This window comes from Mus musculus, chromosome 17, assembly GCF_000001635.26.
Source record: "Mus musculus strain C57BL/6J chromosome 17, GRCm38.p6 C57BL/6J".
Lineage (NCBI taxonomy): Eukaryota > Metazoa > Chordata > Mammalia > Rodentia > Muridae > Mus > Mus musculus.
Genome location: NC_000083.6, coordinates 88476191 through 88494147, shown reverse-complemented (window position 1 = coordinate 88494147; position 17957 = coordinate 88476191). Strand labels below are relative to the sequence as shown.

General features: G+C 41.4%; 1 protein-coding gene across 8 annotated transcripts in view; it reads right to left on the bottom strand.

Annotated features, from left to right (window-relative positions):
- Positions 1-3614: 3614 nt before the first annotated feature.
- The window catches only part of Foxn2 (forkhead box N2), a 49830-nt gene continuing 35487 nt past the window's right edge, over positions 3615-17957 (bottom strand). For 6 of the 8 annotated variants that reach the window (NM_001355742.1, NM_180974.5, XM_006523653.4 and 3 more), the window contains exons 4-6: positions 14808-14872; positions 9679-9747; positions 3615-7745 (exon numbers count right to left, since the gene is read on the bottom strand). In NM_001355742.1, the coding sequence (NP_001342671.1) occupies positions 7222-7745; positions 9679-9747; positions 14808-14872 (658 nt within the window). In that variant the 3' untranslated portion in view covers positions 3615-7221. The remainder of the gene's footprint in view (positions 7746-9678; positions 9748-14807; positions 14873-17957) is intronic. The other 2 variants (NM_001355743.1, XM_030249498.1) reach the window with 1 other exon arrangement.

Below are 17957 nucleotides of genomic sequence, written 5' to 3'. Positions count from 1 at the left end.
AGAATACAGCTCAGGGCACACACAGGAGGCATCTAAGGAGGAACGCCAGGGAAAAATAGTGATTAAAGTGAAAGACCTACCTACTTCTAAAACCAAGCAGTTGGACACATCTCACACTGTTTAGATAAGAAACACAGCTCTTTGATTACTTCTGCATATGACATCTCGAATGTTGGTGCTGCTCTGAGAACCGAGCCTTACACTCCTTATTTTATTCTGCAACTCACACCAGGTACACCAAACACACGCGTATTTCAGCTACTGAAGACACTGTGCGATTGCAGGGTTTCTTGCAGCCTCATTGTGCTTGGCTGCTGAATTAAGTCCTAAGTTAAACGCTCTCTCTTCTTGGTAAATATTTAGTATACAGCATTGTCACTGCTGGTATAATTGGATAATTGCTTCCAATTAATGCTCTATTTCAGAAGCGACAACTCCATAGGAAGCTTAGTTGAGCTGTAACAAAGGCAGACCCCCATGGGAAACTGAAGAGAACAAATTCCGTTTTGTAAGCAACTAGAGAGACAGAGACAGAGACACGGGGCGGAGGGGTGGGGGTGGGTATGATATATTCTCTACAGTCCCGATTATAACATCCACGAATAATGAAGTGCATGTTGTCGGTTGAAACCCGAGAGGACGACACTCCGCTCTACCCAAAGCTGGCTGTAAGTAGCTGAACATCACTATTTCTTGCTTGAATAACCAGCTTGTTCTTAATGAGAATTAAAGCTAGTCCTGAGGACATTCATCTAAAACCAGGGAAAGAGCATTTACACAGAAGCCAGGACACAGGAATATACTTAGAATTATCAAGCATTTTTAGGAAAAAAATTCATAAAATTTCCTTTAAAAATCAGATCGCAGGTAGCTGTGCTGCATTCCTTTTATCTCAGTGCTCTGAAGGCAGAGGCAGGAGGATCTCTGTGAGTTAGAGGCCAGCCTGGTCTACAGAGTGGGTTCCAAGACAGCGAGGACTACACAGAAACATTAGGTCTTGAAAAACCAAACCAGACCAAACCAAAAAACGATCAAACAATAGAACGACCCAAACAACCCTCCCTAACCCTCAAAAAGTCATTCAGATTGGGAGATGGAGAGAGGTCTTGGCAGTTAACACCACCTACTGCTGTCTGAGGTCCCTGGTTTACTTGCCAGCTCCTAGCTCACAAAACACCAGGTAACTCATTCCAAGGGTCCAAAGCCCTCTCCTGCCCTGCAGTGAGCAGCCATATGCACATCTGTGTAGAGAAGAATACACATACAGAAATAACAAGTCTTAGAAAAAATGAAGACAGGGACTGGAAAGATGGCGCAGAGGTTAAGAACACCTGCTCTCTCCCAGAAGACGAGGCTTCAGTTCCCAGGACCAGAGAGAGGAAGTGGCTCACAACCATCCTTACCTCCCATGCTAAGGCATCTATCTGACCCTCTTTGGATCCCCACGCACCAGGAATGCTTGTGGTATACTGTGGGAAAACTGATAACATACGCTTAAGTCCACTATGACTGGATAGCCTTTGAGCTTGGTGAAATATGGGAGACTCCCTTCCGGTCAGCAGGGCTTCTCCTTCTCTGACCTTGTCCAGGGAATTCTAAGCCCCTACACTAGCCTCTACCTGAGGAATGTCACGTTGCCTCAATTAGTTTATGAGATCAATTTCCTTTCTCCTGACAAAACCTGTTCATCGAGCCCCTGAGATTCCCTCAATTGCTTCCCCATGCTGAAGAGGTATTCCAGGTACCCTAAGCCCCCAGCCAACAAGTGACCTTTGTCCATCCTGGATGTCCCTACCCTCAGTCCCCCAAAACCTTATGAGCCTTCAATCACCCTAAGTAAAGTTGATCTGCCTCCTGACAAGCAGTCGCAGTGTGGTCATTCTGACAAGGGGTCCCAAGTATGGCCATTTCCCATACGTACTCGCAGGGTTTCCAAACCTATCCCTATCCCTACCTACCTCACTGTTTCTGCTCCCCTTGCCTTTGAGGACTGAATTGGTAGACCATCCACCAGCGTGAGGAGGCCCACAGTGTACATTCATACAAACACTCATACACTTAACATAAAATCAACCTTTAAAAAAGAGCGTAGAAGGGCTGGAGAGATGGCTCAGCAGCTGAGTGTGTACTTCCACAGGATGTGAGTTCTAGTCTTCATGGCCACATGGCAAGTTTGTAACTCCAATGGTTTGAAGCCCTCTTCTGGCTTCCTTGGGCAATGCATGCATGTGGTGCATAGATGTACATGCATGCAAAACATCCATACATACAAAATATTTTTTTAAAAAATGCTAAAAATAGGGAACAGAGCAGAATTCCAGACAGCTTTCTTCTTTCTGTACATTTTGTTCTTTCACCCTCCTGTGACCCTCAGACAGACCCTGGCCCTAGACAACTGCCTTTCTGGTTTCTGTTTCAACGTGGCCCGACTTCACATTGTCCCGTGTCCTACCTTTTAAGGACGAATGTTCTGCTGTGCATCTCCCCTTTTCCCTTTACTCACCTTCTGATGGACGACGTGCTGTCATCTAGACGTGGTTCTGTTGAGTAGTGTCACCGTCAATGTTGCCAGGGTTTTAGGGCAGAAGCCCTGGTTTTGCAAGTCTCAACAGATGACCCTTACCTACATCAGACATTAAAGGCACAATGTGGTCAGATTAGGAAAAAACAGGGAAATGGGTTTAGTGACACCCTCCCAAGTCTGTCTTCAAGCTGCTGACGTTGAGATCTTACAGAACGAGAAGTGAAGGGAGCTGGAGCAGGTACTCCGCGGGAGTGTGTGATTTTGCTCAGCGAGTGATCGATCACTCATCTTGGTCTACTTCTGCAAGGGGAATCTGTCAAAGTCGGTATTACTGTCATCACTGAGAACAAGCTGGTTCCTATGGGATAGAAAGTCTTGCTCTGCGGAAAAGCATCGCTGTGATTCCTGTCATCTTGTTAGGCTTGCCAGGAAGCTGAAGAGCAACTCAGCTCTTTCATAAAGGAAAGCGGGCAGTAATAGAAGACTCAGAGTGGCCAAACGGCGTTGATCAGGCTAGCGAAGGGTGCCTTCCATCCTTCCACACTCTTGAGTATGTGCCACAGGGCTCGAACTGGATCACATAATAACCTTATTTTTATTTTCTTGAGTCATGTTCACATTGCTTTTCAAAGTAACCATTTGTAATTATTCAAGACCTCTAGTTCTCCTACATCCTCATACAAATGCCAACAATCTCACTCTCACTCACGTGTACACACACACACACACACACACACACACACACACAAAGTAACAAAACTTCAGCCTAGAGGAACGGCGATAGCCCGTAAGCCAAGCTTTGACGTGGCTGCTGCAGGAAGATTTGGAGTTCGTCAGTCGCTAGGGCTACATAGTGGGACCCTGACACAAAAAACAAATAAATAAGCTAGGGGTTCACCATCTGCTCATCTGGCAAAAGCACTTGCCACAAACTGAGATCCATCCCCCAAAGCCACGGTGAAATGAGAAAACCAACTCCCCAAAGCTGTCCTAATTTTTACACTCACCGGCGTGTGAATGCATGCACACACACAAACTACTTAAAGGTCAAAATATATAACACTTAAAAACTCACAAATAACAAAGCACAAAGTGTTATAAAACGACATTTATTCTGCAACTTTATCATAATGAATTGCATCTCTTTGGTAAAAATAAACTTTATAAACATTTTAATAGTCAGAGATTAGATACAAAAACTAAATGTTTGTAAGTTGCTTCTGCTATAAGCAAGGCTGGCAACTGAGAAGTGGTTCACTTGTGGCTGGTCATCTATTGGCAGTTAAACTCAGAAGATTTTATGCTACATCAGAAAAAAAACAATTTAATAACAAATTTCTTCAATCAAAAGGTATTCTTATACTTTAGTTTAAAAATAAATAATAGGTACAATGAATTGGCAATTTTACATTTTATACACTATATGATGGCAACATAATACTTTAAAATTAAGCACTCTGTTTAATAAAAAAGTACAACAATTTTGAAAACAAGTTTGACAATGGCACTGGCAGTTAGATGCAAAGAATATTCTTGAAAAATGGCAGGGATAACATTAAAATATTCTATTTTGCCTTTCAATAAATATTTGACTACATCATTAACATACTGGAGTAAACTTTAATTAAAACTTAAACATTTCAAAATTAAAAAAAAATACCTACGACATACATGTAAACCTGAAAGCCTCAAAAGTCGCTTTATATAGTTTTCAAAAGGCATTAAGCTGCTGTCCATCTGGGACAACAGCCTAAGCTACTGAAAAGGCCTCCAGTCTACAAGACACAAGCATTCCCTCAACGCCTGCTCCAGCTTTGAACTACGCTAATGCTAACATGTATCTAACTGACCATCTAGTATGAACCCTTTACATAATGCCTCAGAAAGCACTGAGAACATATGCTCAACTTTACAATGTACAAAGGAATCCCAGTCAAGAGAAGTAGAGCTGGCTATGAGAGCAGAAAAGGCTCCAAGGAAAGGGGGTGACACACCCCTTGCTTTTCTACTGATCTAGGCAATGTTTCGTTCTAAATTTGAAAGCAAAAAAAAAAAAAAAAAAAAATCAACTATTTTAGTAATATATTGCACAAATTTCAAAGTCATACTCAAGAAACACTGATTCTCTTGGCAAAGTGGAAAATGAAGCTAACAGTGCTAAGTAGGACACAACTTCTTTTAGGCATCCCTTAGAAATGGAATTCGTTCCAACCAAATTCTTGTTTCGGTGTAAGGCAGAGTATACCTTAGCCAACACCAGCTTTAAATCACTGAGACCTGGGCTGTCCCTGGATTTCTAAGCCGTGTTTACTTCATACACAAAGCTTGTTATCTATTGGGAATTTCTAGCCCATACAATTCGTCGCCTGGATGGTTCCAAGCCAGGCTTCAATCTGAGCACACCAAACAGGAGCATAATCTGTCTCTAAGAACATCACAAGGGACCAGATCTCAAAGGCTCTCTCTCCCCTTGAAGGAGGATGCTTAGACACAGCAGCAAATGAAAAGTGAGAAATCGAATCCTTGTAAGAGAGCCAAGTGCAAGGTGTTAGAGAACACTGCTTATTAGTCTTGAGTGCACGGGCATGCATCATCCTTGCTAATGGCTGTTGCTTTAAGTAAGAGGCCATTTGAAGGAGGAGGGAAAGGAATTTAAGTTACTGCCTAAACACGAATTCTGGAGAGGTCTTTCTCTTGGAGCTGAGAACAACTCTTTCCTCCTACTTCAGACCATTTTCCTCCATTTGCAGAACAACATGCCCGCTGCACAGGGCCTTGAGAGACATACTGCTGGTGAAGCACGGAATGTGGTGACCCTGTGACAGGTCCACCCAGAAGGGCGTGGTGACCTGCTTCACAATTCCCTGCTATCCACTGAACTCTACCATCTCTTTAAGACTTGTACCACGATAAGACCACACTTCACACTTCTGCTTGGTGTTTTATTCACTGCAGTAAAAACTAACTTCATTTAACTGTTTTCTAGAAAGATGACATTTATGAATTAGAAAAATTCCAAATTCTTCATCCTGCATTATCAATAAAAGAAAAATGTCTATATTTTAGTAGCACCAATTCCATTAAGTCGGCTATCCAGATTTAATTACAACTAACATGGAAACGGGAGTATATCAATACTGTTATAGCTTAAGTGGTGTCAATTAAGAAACAGGGCTTCTGTTTTTCTTCTCATTTGACAGTATTGCCCAGAAAGAAATTAGAAGTAAAAATAAAAACATTTGTCTCTTTAAAAAAGTCCATAGTCATAAAAACATTTGAAAGCAGGAAACTAACCTGAGCCTATGTATGTTGCATATAGCAAGTGTATATATATCCATATAAATGAGAAAAATTCAAAGGTTGCTGTCTAGAATACAGGACGTATCATGAAATAAGACTAAACTTTCCCAAAGTTTCTCTCACCACTGTAAAAAAATATATATGTGAGTTATAGTATTAGTATCCCTGCTCTAAATACTATAATCAAACTGTAAGTGATATGAAAACTGACTTATATAAGCAGTTCCATTCAAATACTTAAAATATCTTAGCCAATGCACTTTTGAAATAGTAGTATAAAAAAATCTTTTAGCGTGGATTAATGGCACATACAGGTATTACATTGCCTTCTCAAAGAGTTTTGTGTAAGATCCAATTTTTACATATATTTTGAAATCCCTGAAGATATTTATCTCTGTATTTTCCTTAATGGGAACATTTAATAATGTTTTAAATCTAATTCATTACACATTTAATTTCAATTATACAAAGTTTGGAGAGTCTTGCCCTCGATGACTTTCCTTTACTTATGATGTCATAACACATCTTCATTACAGTACGCTGAGAAAACAAATGCAAGGATCTCTTTCGGTACAAGTGTGTCACGATGACTGTCATTCCATGACACGCTCTGGCTGTATCCTCTCATCAGACAATTCTTACTTAACTAAGACAGCTAGCAGCTAAAACTTAAACACTTGCAGAGTATTCTGGGAAAAGGTAAAGGCCCCAGTGAAGCTATGCATTAACTGCGAGGTAAAAACATTTCAAAGATAACTATTGCAGGAGGAATTAGTCTTAAGATGGCCACATCCCCAAATGGCCTTTCCTAATCCTTAGAGCAGTTATATTCTCTACAAACCAGAGAACCTTCTAGGCATCTAGGATCTTTCCAATTCAAAAGGCTATGCTCATGCTGTAACAAAGAGTAACCTGAAAACAAAGACAAAAGATCCCCATTCCACCCTTCTGCAGTGTGTCAGGAGAGAAGCATGTGAGAAAGATGCCAGTAACTAGTTAATAGCAGAATGGGAAGAAAAATGAAAAGTCCGAGTTACCAATTTTTTACCGATTAAAAAAAGGGACTTTTTTTCCTGTAAGTTTAAGACAGAGGCTGAGAATTCTCCTATACAAAATTTTCCAAATCTGGGAGACACTTATTCACAGAAATTAAATTGTGGGGCCATTTATGTCAGATTTACAATTAGGCATGATCCTAAGAGCAACTGATTAATTAAACAAAAAAAAAGAAAAGCAACCAAAACAGACTTAGAAAGAAACAAGTGGCCCCCTCCCCCACCCTCAGCTGAAGAGGTCCGTCCGTCCGTCCGTCCGCTATGGCTCTGACATCCCTGTAAAAGTTGAGTAGAAGAGTAACTTTAGAGTAACTTTAGAGTAACTTCACACTCTGCGCATGTCTACTTTTCCCGGTGCTTCTGACTCTGTGCCTTCGCAGTACTTATCAGGGAACCAAGGCAGGTGCGGATTCCAGCAAGGTGGAGCAGCGACCCGGCTGCCTCTTTGAGCTCCTCATCAATCTCTTGACAGGACTGTTTTGGGATCTTTTTGCCTGGCTGCCCTTTCAGAGTACTGTGTCCACGAGCTTGCGGTGCGTAGCCACTGTCTCCCAGAGGATCCTCCTCGTCCTCCGCATCCGTCTCCTCGTCGCTGTGGAAGCCTTCGCTACCGTCGCTCCCGCCGTGGCTGCTCTTTGGGATGAATTCATACACCTCATCCACAGAGGACAGAGAAGACATGCTCGCCCTGGATGCGCAGCGCTGGGCCGCCACGCTGTTGGCACTGTAGTTATGGTCGGCTTTTGGGTCGATGCCGGCGGTTGGAGACGGGCTCTCCTGCAGTCGCACAGCACCGGGGGCACTGAACGCGCTGCCGTAACTCCTCTTCTTCTGCAGTGATGTTTTAAGAGGCAGTGGCTTCTCACCTGTGAGAAAGAAAACTTGTATCAACAAGTCAGAGGTATTTGCTTGTAAGATCAGACCCCCGAAAACTCTCACTTTTGAGTAATAAGAGCTCATTAGTAGTTTTCTAGGATTCCCCCAATATACTATTTTATCTACACTTATTAGTCTGAAACATTTAAAAACCATTTGAAAAAAAACTTTGAACTATTTGCAAAGAATGTCTCAGTATGCCCACACCACTGCTTAACAATGTCCTTGTGGGTGTTTACATTGTTTCTAAGTTTGCACTGCGACAAATAACGCTGGAGCAATCAAGTTTGTCGGATACCCGTTACACACACAGAGTTCCTAGGAGGGATGGCAAACACAAGCTCTGAGTACAAAGGGAGGGAAATCTGCCTCAAATTCAGCCAGGGTCAGATTAACCCTGGGACGCATGGCTGAAACAGCCCTGAAGTGTATGGAAACAAACTATTTTCATATTATAATAGCAATCATTTACATTTGAAAGATAGTATCTTAAAAGTTAGTTTTTATTCCTCCATCTTTCTTCTTTTAAAACTCACTTTCATATATCCAACTAACTTTTCTTCTGTCCTGAATTTTTTTTTTACTTTAAAATGTTTTTATTCCAATGTTTTAGTGCCATAAAGGTTTATAACACTCTTTCCCTTTCCTGACTCCTCCCCACCCACCTCCCCACCTAACTTTATTCTTCCTCCCTCTCTCTCTAACCCCCAAAGAATAAAAACAAAATACAAAAACTGAAAATTGAAATAGATTAACTAAACCAAACAAATACAATATGACAAAAATGAAATAAAAAATAAAAGCAAAACACTACCCCCAGGCATGAGGCCTAAGGTTGGAGATAACATATTTTCCCTTTCCAGCAGGAAACTGCTTCTTGATCAGGAGTGGGCCTCGGTGTCTACTTATCCTTAGTGCAGCGCTTTGTCTGTTTTGAACCTGTAGAGCCTTTTCAGTACTGCCGTGTCTGAAGACACCACGTTCCCACTGCCTCTGGCTCAGTCTCTGCCTCCTCTTCCCCACAGACTAGAATGGCAGTTGTGGGTCCTGTTTGTTTGTTTCTTACTAGGTGCACCCTTCAACACACAGGCATAATATTAAGCTTTTGTCTATTATACATAGTTAAGAAGAATTCTCCCATATTCTGCCTTACTTCCCTTCCGTTTTTGTGGTGCTTGGAGGGTTAAACTTGCCCAGGGCCTGGTATGTGGTAGGCAAGCCTTCTAAACCCATGCAGCCTCCCAGGGTGGTCTCAAGCTTGTTGACCAGCCTGAACCCCTGATCTTCTCACCCAGTCTCCAGGTGCTGAGATAATGGGGGTCCAGCACTAACCCCCACCCTCCCAATTATGCTGGTCTGTTGTTCTCAAACATACTCTATTGTCTTTAACTAAATTTGTCCATCTTTTCTTAGTAGACTTTGCAATTTATACCTTAATACTCCTACTCCAAAATTTAAATAACCTGTAAAAAATTATTTTGCAAATATGTGTGTGCATGTGCGCGCACGCTACTGAAATCAGAGGGCAGAAGCCCTGAGAATCACTTCTCCACAAAGGTCCGTGGGACTGACCTGAGCTTTCGTCTTTGCTTTTAGCTCTTCGAGTTTACCTGAAAAGCGTTTCCTCCCTACACTGATTTATCAATACTTTTGCACAGCCTTAACCGCGCTTTCTCAGATCTCCACAGAAACAGAAACTGAGTCATTGTGGTTGGGGGTGGCCGGGAGGGGGCAGTGGGCAGGATGTGAAATGAATAAGTAAAATAAAATTAAAAAGCAAACAAAAGAAACCGAGTCATTCAGATTAAAACACAATTTAGAGGAAAGAAAGAATTCTGTTATGGCACTTGATCATCTTATATTTTATATCATTAGCTTGAAAACACACTTATAACATTTACTTTAAAAAGGATGACTGCTTACATTCTAAAATCTCTTGTTCTATTGAAGTATTTAAAAGTATCATTGCAGTGGCTGCATCAATGTCAGATTCTGAAAACGGAGAGGAGAGACAGCATTAATGTTCTTCCTGAGAGCAAGCTCTGCACAGTTAACGTGATCAGCATCAGGACGCTGCCGGCCCAGCGTCTTGACACACACCTTCAACCCCAGCATGAGGAAGCAAAGGAACATCTCTTTCAGAATCAACCTGCGTCTGGAAAGAAGGCTCACCCACTGACGGAAGGCCAGGCTCACAACCACAAGGGTAAAACCAACCTGGTCTACACATCAAGTTCCAAGCCAGTCACAGCTACTTAGAGAGACCATGTTTCAAAACAAAATAAAAAAACAGCACACCTCCATATACCACCCCATATATATATATTGTACACACACACACACACACACACACAATTTTGAAATAAAGTCTCATATAGCTGAAGATGACACAGAACTCTGGATTCTCCAGCTTTAGCCTCTGAAGTCCTAGATTCCAGCTGTGTATTACTATTCCCAGTTTATATGGAGACAGAATCCCCACATGCTAGAACAGCACTCTACCAACTGAGCTATATAGATCCCAAGCTCTTATTACTTGTTATTTTACAATTTGTTTTCCTTTAAGATTTTGAACAGTTTATTGAGGGTATTATGTCAAAGATAATAGAGAGATGCAAGCAGTAAGATTGCCTTCCTTCATTCATAACGACTGTGAACAATCACTGCCTTTCCAGAGTTACCTCTAAACTAAATTAGCTAGAATGCATAATACTGTTTTTTTAGCATTTACCCTGGATAAGCTTATTGTTATAAAATACATTTACATTTATTATACAATATTTGAAAGATTAAAAACATGTAACTGAGCCGGGCGTGGTGGCGCACGCCTTTAATCCCAGCACTCGAGAGGCAGAGGCAGGTAGATTTCTGAGTTCGAGGCCACCCTGGTCTACAGAGTGAGTTCCAGGACAGCCAGGGCTACACAGAGAAACCCTGTCTCGAAAAACCAAAAACAAGAACAACAACAACAACAACAACAACCCCAAAAAACAAAAAACAAACAAAAAAACCCATGTAACTAACTGGTCACTCTATGACCTGAACTTTTAAGTGCTAAATGAAGTTACTGTAGGATCAAAATATTGATCATGTTCAGCCATACTTATACAAACGCCTATAAGAACTACTAGGTCTTATGTGTGTACACATACATACATACATGCTCATGTCTATACTGGTGTGTATGCACATGTGTGTAGAAGCCAGGTCACTCTTTTTGTTATTGATACTCATTGTGTAGCTTTGTTATGGAACATCTATCTAAATTTACGAGGCTCTTCAAAATACAAAGGCAATCTTGGCATATTTTTATATAAAAATATATTTTATATACCAGTATACTATATTAGAATCACAGTTTTGAACAATAAGAATTCAATACAAAAACCACATAGTTATTACTTACTTAAAATTGACATAGCAAACGAACTTGCTAATATTTATTCATTTATTTCCTTTTTTTTTGGCTTTTTGAGACAGGGCTTCTCTGTGTAGCCCTGGCTGTCCTGGAACTCACTCTATAGACCAGGCTGGCCTCGAACTCAGAAATCCGCCTGCCTCTGCCTCCCGAGTGCTGGGATTAAAGGCCTGTGGCACCGCAGCCCGGCTCTGAACTTGCTAATTTGTTAAAAGACATGGAACTACCACATGCCTGCCAATTTCTAAACTCACTGTCAATGGACTTTTCAGGAAAGACTTCTCTTTCCACTATAAAACTCACGCCTACACATTGGTGCAAAAAATTTCAGACACAATGAGCCTTACTTACTTCATAACGGTTCATTATAGTGACTGCATGAAAATTTTCAATATCTCATTTTCCTTGAATGAGTATTAAGGCTACAATTAGATTTCTTTTTCACTCAAAAAAAAAAAAAAAAAAAAAAAAGCTGCCAAACCCATATAGTCAAAGTACAAAAGAAGTTCTTACTGACAATTTGTATACAGAAGTATTTTATTTTATGTATATGGGTGTCTTCCCTGCATGCATGTCTGTGTACATCTGTGTCTCTGATGCTTGTTGCAGAGCCCAGACAAGGCCATCAGATCTCCTGGTTTTTGTTTGGGGGTAATTTTTGAGACAGAATATCTCATTGGTCTAGAACTTGTGAAGTAGGCAAGCCCAATCGGCAAGCCAGCCCAGGGTACCCTGTCTCCTCCTCCCTAGAACTGGAATTATAGGCACCTGGCTTTTTCGTATGGGTTCTAGGGCTCCTGCTCAGGGCTTTGTAAGGAAGCATCTTACTGACTGTGCGCTCTCTCTCTCTCTCTCTCTCTCTCTCTCTCTCTCTCTCTCTCTCTCTCTCTCTCTCTCCAGCCCCAGTACTATGTATTTTGTTTGCTTGCTTGTTTCTGTGATTAGAGACAGGCCTCACTATGTCACATAGACTAGCCTAAGAATCCTGATCCTCTGCCTCTGGAGTTTAGATTAGGTGTATGCTACTTCACAGGGTTTACAAAATGACCTCACACAGGGTATTCCAACAGGAGCACAAGAATCATGAATTCCAGACTAGCCTTGAACACAATAAAAAAAAATCCTGTCTCAAAAATGCTGTGTCAGTCTAGACTATCTATCACCCACACTCCTCACCTAACTCGCTGTGGCTAGGGAAGGAACCCTCATCTGCCCAAGCAAGAAGAGCAAGGAAGGAGCCGCTGCTGGCAACCAAGGCTGTGTGCAGACTCTGGGTCTGGAGGATCACGCTCAACATTACCATAGACAGTAAGACACAACCCCAACACAGTTTTTGTGAATTCTAGGAAGTTCTTAGAATCTATTCTTGCTCTTGTTTCATTGCATTCAAATTTTGTTTCTTCCAGAGGAGACCCTTGTGGTTCCAGCCTGTTTTCCCACAGGAGCACAGGTCTGTTCCTCCGTAGGATGCTTGCAAGTGCCTCATCTCTGCTCATCTGACATGATGTGCTGTGGTGTGGAGCTTGCTAAAGCTCACAAGGCTTTGAGTCTTAGCACCTCCAGAAAGAAACAATACATCTCTGGATTTGTTTTTACAACACAAAAGAATTCCCTCAATATTGGTGTTGCTGGAGGAAAAAGTAGGATATACCCTGGAGATGCAGGCATAGATAAAGACTTTCTGATAAGGACAGTCACAAAGGAAGTAAGACCAACAACAGACAAATGGAGACTCTCCTAATCAGACAGCTTTCTGTGTAACAGCTAACGGCTGATTCTGAATGAGGAAGGGTGGAAGAGGACCTTTCCCAACTACACACAACAGAGAATCTGTTCCGAGTATATCCAAAGGAATTTTTTAAAAAAATTAAGTAGCAAACAACCAAATTAAAAAAAAACAAAAAAACAAAAAAACAAAAAAACAACTTGCCAAGGAAGGCTGGGAATGTAGTCTTGGTACAAAATTTGCCAGCACGAATGAAGCCCTGGGTTCACCCCCAGCACAACATAAAGCTGCTGCATGCCTGTTATGCCAATATTCTGGAGATGGGGGTAGAAGTTCAAGGTCATAGCAAGTTAAGAGGCCAACTGGGCTATATGAGACTGTTAGTTTTGTGTTTTTTAAAAAGCCTCTAAACGATGTCAGAGTGGCTCCCATCAAGAAAACAAGTGACAAGTGGTGATTGTGGAAAAGGGGTCACCATTATTCACTCCTGCAGCTACAATGAAGATCAGTGTGGAAAATTTCCAAAGACTAAAGGTAGAAATTTGTATGACCCAGCTAGAGCACTCAGGTCTCCATATCTTACTCTGAGATGCTCGTACATCTGTACGTTCATGACTCACACAGCAAAGCAGTGGCATTAGCTAGATGTCCACAGGCAGATGAAAGGATAACGAAACGTACACACACACAACAGACTTTTACTCGGCAGTCAACAGGAAACCGTGCAACCTGAGGAGAAGAGATGGAGGTGCAGAGTGAGGTAACCCTGGCCCACGAGGATAGAGAGAGCGTGTTCTCTCCAAGTGGAGCTCAGCCTCTGCGTGTCACATATGCGTACCTAGGTGAGCACTCAGACAGGTAGATGTGGGGACACTGGTAAGGGCCCCCTGAGAAGGGAGAGCGATAGAGACGGTAATAAAATAAACACGTGTGGGGTGGATGAGCAGGGTGTGGTGACACAGCCTGTAATCTCAGCCCTTAAGCAGCAGCATCTGATGGATCGCTGTGAGTTTGGGGCTAGCCTGTCTACCTAAGAGTTCTAGGCCAGCCAGGGTCACATAGACTGTCTTACAAACAAACAAACAACAATAAAAAACAACCAATCAACCAACAAAGACAAAAAAGAAAGTTAGAGCATTGGAGATGGAAGAGTTAGGTGGGGGCGGGACAATGGTGGACAGGAGGAGTTAGGGAAGATCAGCCAGAACCCATTAAATATCAAAATGCCATAAAAATTAAAGTGGTGGTGGTGGGTAATAGCCCCAAAATTCCTTTATAAGAAGCCAATTCACTAGTCCAAATTAAAGCCCTTTAGTCTAAACTTGTAAAAAATATTCTGAACGGGTTGGTGAGATGGCTCAGTGGTTAAGAGCCCTGACTGCTTTTCCTAAGGTCCTGAGTTTAAATCCCAGCAACCACATGGCTCACAACCATCTGTACAGCTACAGTGTACTCATATACATTAAATAAATAAATAAATCTTTAAAAAATATTCTGAACTATATCCTAATCTATGGGATGGTAAAATTCTTTAGCACAAGGTCACAAGTACTCCTGCAGCTATAGTAGATACTATGTCTCAAAATATTATTGTTCTCTTTCTTCTTCAACTTTTTCATAAATGTTGCATTATCATGGGCCACATAATATTAGGAAAAAGTAACTCCAATGAAAATATTACTAAGAAATTAAATGCCACATTCAAGGAAAAATATACATAAAACCAATGAAGAAGAGGATAAAATGCCTGTGCACTATGAGTTATTGGAGGAAAACATGCATTTACCACACCAAATGTCGGTAAAAGAGGACTTTTACTTTTTCTCCAGAAGTTTATTTCTTATTCTCCTACAACTCCTAGATCTCATTAACAATGCTCCGTGACCCAGCACGGCGGCTCGCACTTACCTTGGAGAGTTTGCACTTGGCTTTGCTTGAGAGCAGAGCTTAAGCAGTGAGGTGATAAAGCAGCACTGAAAACGGAAGAGAAGACACACTGCTTACTTGCTATCGTCTCATCTCCTACAGAGCAGAGCCTAGTCATAACCCACACACCCTGAAACCCGCACGCAGCATCTGCCTCGCTCCCTCTGCTAACGCACGAAGGCTAGAGAGTCTGCTCAGGGAGGAAGTGTGCAAAGGGCGACTCTCAAAATAATTATATGGTCACCGTTAGAACAAAGAAGTTTTCTCACATAGTATTTTTATATCAATTATAAATTGATGTGTTTTAAATGCCTTGAACAATGAATAAATAAAAATTTAGTTTTTATATCACATATTTAAATTTGGTATAACGCTAATAGGAGTGAAATTCCAAGAGATTTTTAGTATAAAAATGAAAACTTTTGGGGGGTTAGGGGATTCTCTTTGTGATTATAGAGAATAATCCTTTAAAGTGAAATTAATTCCTATTCAGTTTCTACATAAATGCCATCCTTTTTCCCATAGTTATAAATTATGGGAGGGTTACACAAAAACATCTCAGAAGGAAACAGCAAAACAGAATAAAAAGCTTTAAAATGTTTTAAAGCCAATAAGTAACAAACCCCATGCTGTTATGCAATCTCCTTTAAAAAAAAAAAGGCAAAAATCACTTTTGTATAATACTTAAAGTTTGTTTTTTCAAGTCTGAAAGGTTATTATTTTATATTAATTTGCATTAATGTATTTAATGAAATACATTATAATGATAAAGCTAAAGATTAACCAATGTAAATAAAGACATAGTGAGGGCTGGAGAGATGGCTCAGTGGTTAAGAACACCGACTGCTCTTCCAAAGGTCCTGAGTTCAAATCCCAGCAACCACATGGTGGCTCACAACCACCCATAATGAGATCTGACACCCTCTTCTGGTGCATCTGAAGACAGCTACAGTGTACTTAGATACAATAATAAATAAAAATCTTAAAAAATATATATTTAAAAAAAATAAAAAATAAAGACATAGTGAAACATATTTGTGATGTCTTACAAACAGTGCCAGTCTCCCACTTTATCTTTAATGAAGAGCATAGCTAAATAAATCAACTATTAACGATACTTCTTTTAGCTCCAAACTGCTAATCAGAATAGCACACAGGCACCAATGTTAACTAAAAAGAACAACTCAATTCCAAAGCCGTGATCTCTCTCTCTCTCTTTTTGGTGTTGGGTTGGTTTTTTTTTTTTTTTTTGAGACAGGGTTTCAACAAATAGACCAGGCTGGCCTTGAACTCACAGAGATCTGCCTCCCTTTGCCTCCTGAGTTCTGGGATTAAAGGTATGCAATACTACTCCTGGCTCCAACCACTTCCTTAAAACTCTTGTTTGATAAGGATACACATCCTCCTGGTTCCTTCTATGCTGCTGAGGTAATGTCCCAGAAGTGAGGCTGCTGACATTGCAACTTCACTCTCCTGGTTGTTTACAACATTCAACCATAACCTTTTGTTAACAATTCTCAAGAATTCAAATAAACTACAATAGGAAATTCTCAATTTGTTTCAGTGAGATTTCATTTTAGTTTTCTTCCTCTGTATGTATTTGAAAATTAATAACCTTTCAGACTTTTGAAAAAACAAACTAAGCACCAAAGACAACCAACCCTTAAATTTATCTTAATTAATAAAGGCATATTCCAACACGGACACTTCAGACATTGGGACTAAGACTTTACATCTCTGCCTATGACTTGGGACTCCTGTTTAATGTCTAACTGCTCTAAGGTAGCCTCTTGAGACCCACAGTCCCGAGGCCCCAACAAGGCCCAACCAACCACCCCCCAACCTCTGCCGCAGCCCACCATTGCTCCCTCATCAGGACCCACCACGCTTTTGCCCCAGTGAGGTCCCACTGCATCGAACCAACTGTAAGAAGAATGGCCACCCCCACTGTGTTACCAGGTTCTTTCCTGGGCGTAGGGCTGGCAGGAGCTGCTAGTGTAGGAGTCTCAGTCCTAGTAACTGAGGATAAAAATTACAAGGCTCTACGGATGGCTATAGATGCAGATATACAGGAGACAGGAAAGTCCATCACGGCCCTGCAGGGTGCCCTGTCCTCCCTGGCAGAAGCAGTCTTACAAAACAGAAGAGGCCTAGACTTCTTGTTCCTCCAGCTGCCTTAGGTAAGGAATGTTGTTTTTATGCTGACTACTAAGGGATGGCCAAAAAAATCCACGGCCTTAATCAGAAAGACAGTATAAAACAAACAAACAAAACAACAGTCTCAGGGTTAGTTTGAGTCCCTCTTCAACAGGTCTCCATGGCCTCTGCCCTGACCCTCTTAGGCTACTGAGGTTGGCCTTGACTTATAATCCCTACATAATCAATCCTTCAGTTAGGTTTGTTAAGGAACAGATTTCCACTGTTCAATTAATGATTCTAAAACAACAATAGCAGTCCACAGAAACATCTCAAGGATTCGAAATGGCCCATGACTGAGGGGGAATGATTTAGGCAACAGTGGGAGGACAGAGTCAGGCTGACTCCATGACAGGATTCACACTGGCAGGTCAGGAGACTGGGCCTAAATCTCTGTTTCCAAGAACTGGACAAGTCCAGGCAACTGAGATACTGGAAAAACCCCAGGCCTTGGGCAGCCAATCAGAAGCTGCCCCACCACCTGTCCTGAGACAAGGACAATGGGTCAGCAACAGTTTCCAGGCTTCCCCAGCAACAGTTTCCAGTCCCCACAACCCCCAGCAGTGGCTCGGGAATGTCCCTAGATATAGAGCCAATCAATTAAGATAAATGTCACCTGCCCCCTCCCTAGAATTCCCCTACTGTGCTTTCACTTGGGCCTGTGAGCTCACTTGGGCATGTCCATCTTGGTAAATGGTAGACCCCAGCATGCTGGACTTCTGTAGAATAAAGCACTCGTTGCTCTTGCATACTATGTGAGTCTGGGTATCGTTCTTCAGCGAATCATGGACCTTACAAAATGTTATGGTTACAAATGATGAATCATCTTACTCAAATATTTTAAATATGTATTTAATTTATTGTGTCCTTGTTAGCATACAAACAATTAAAATGAGTTAATGTTTTTGCAACTGAAGTTATACAATTTATTAAGCT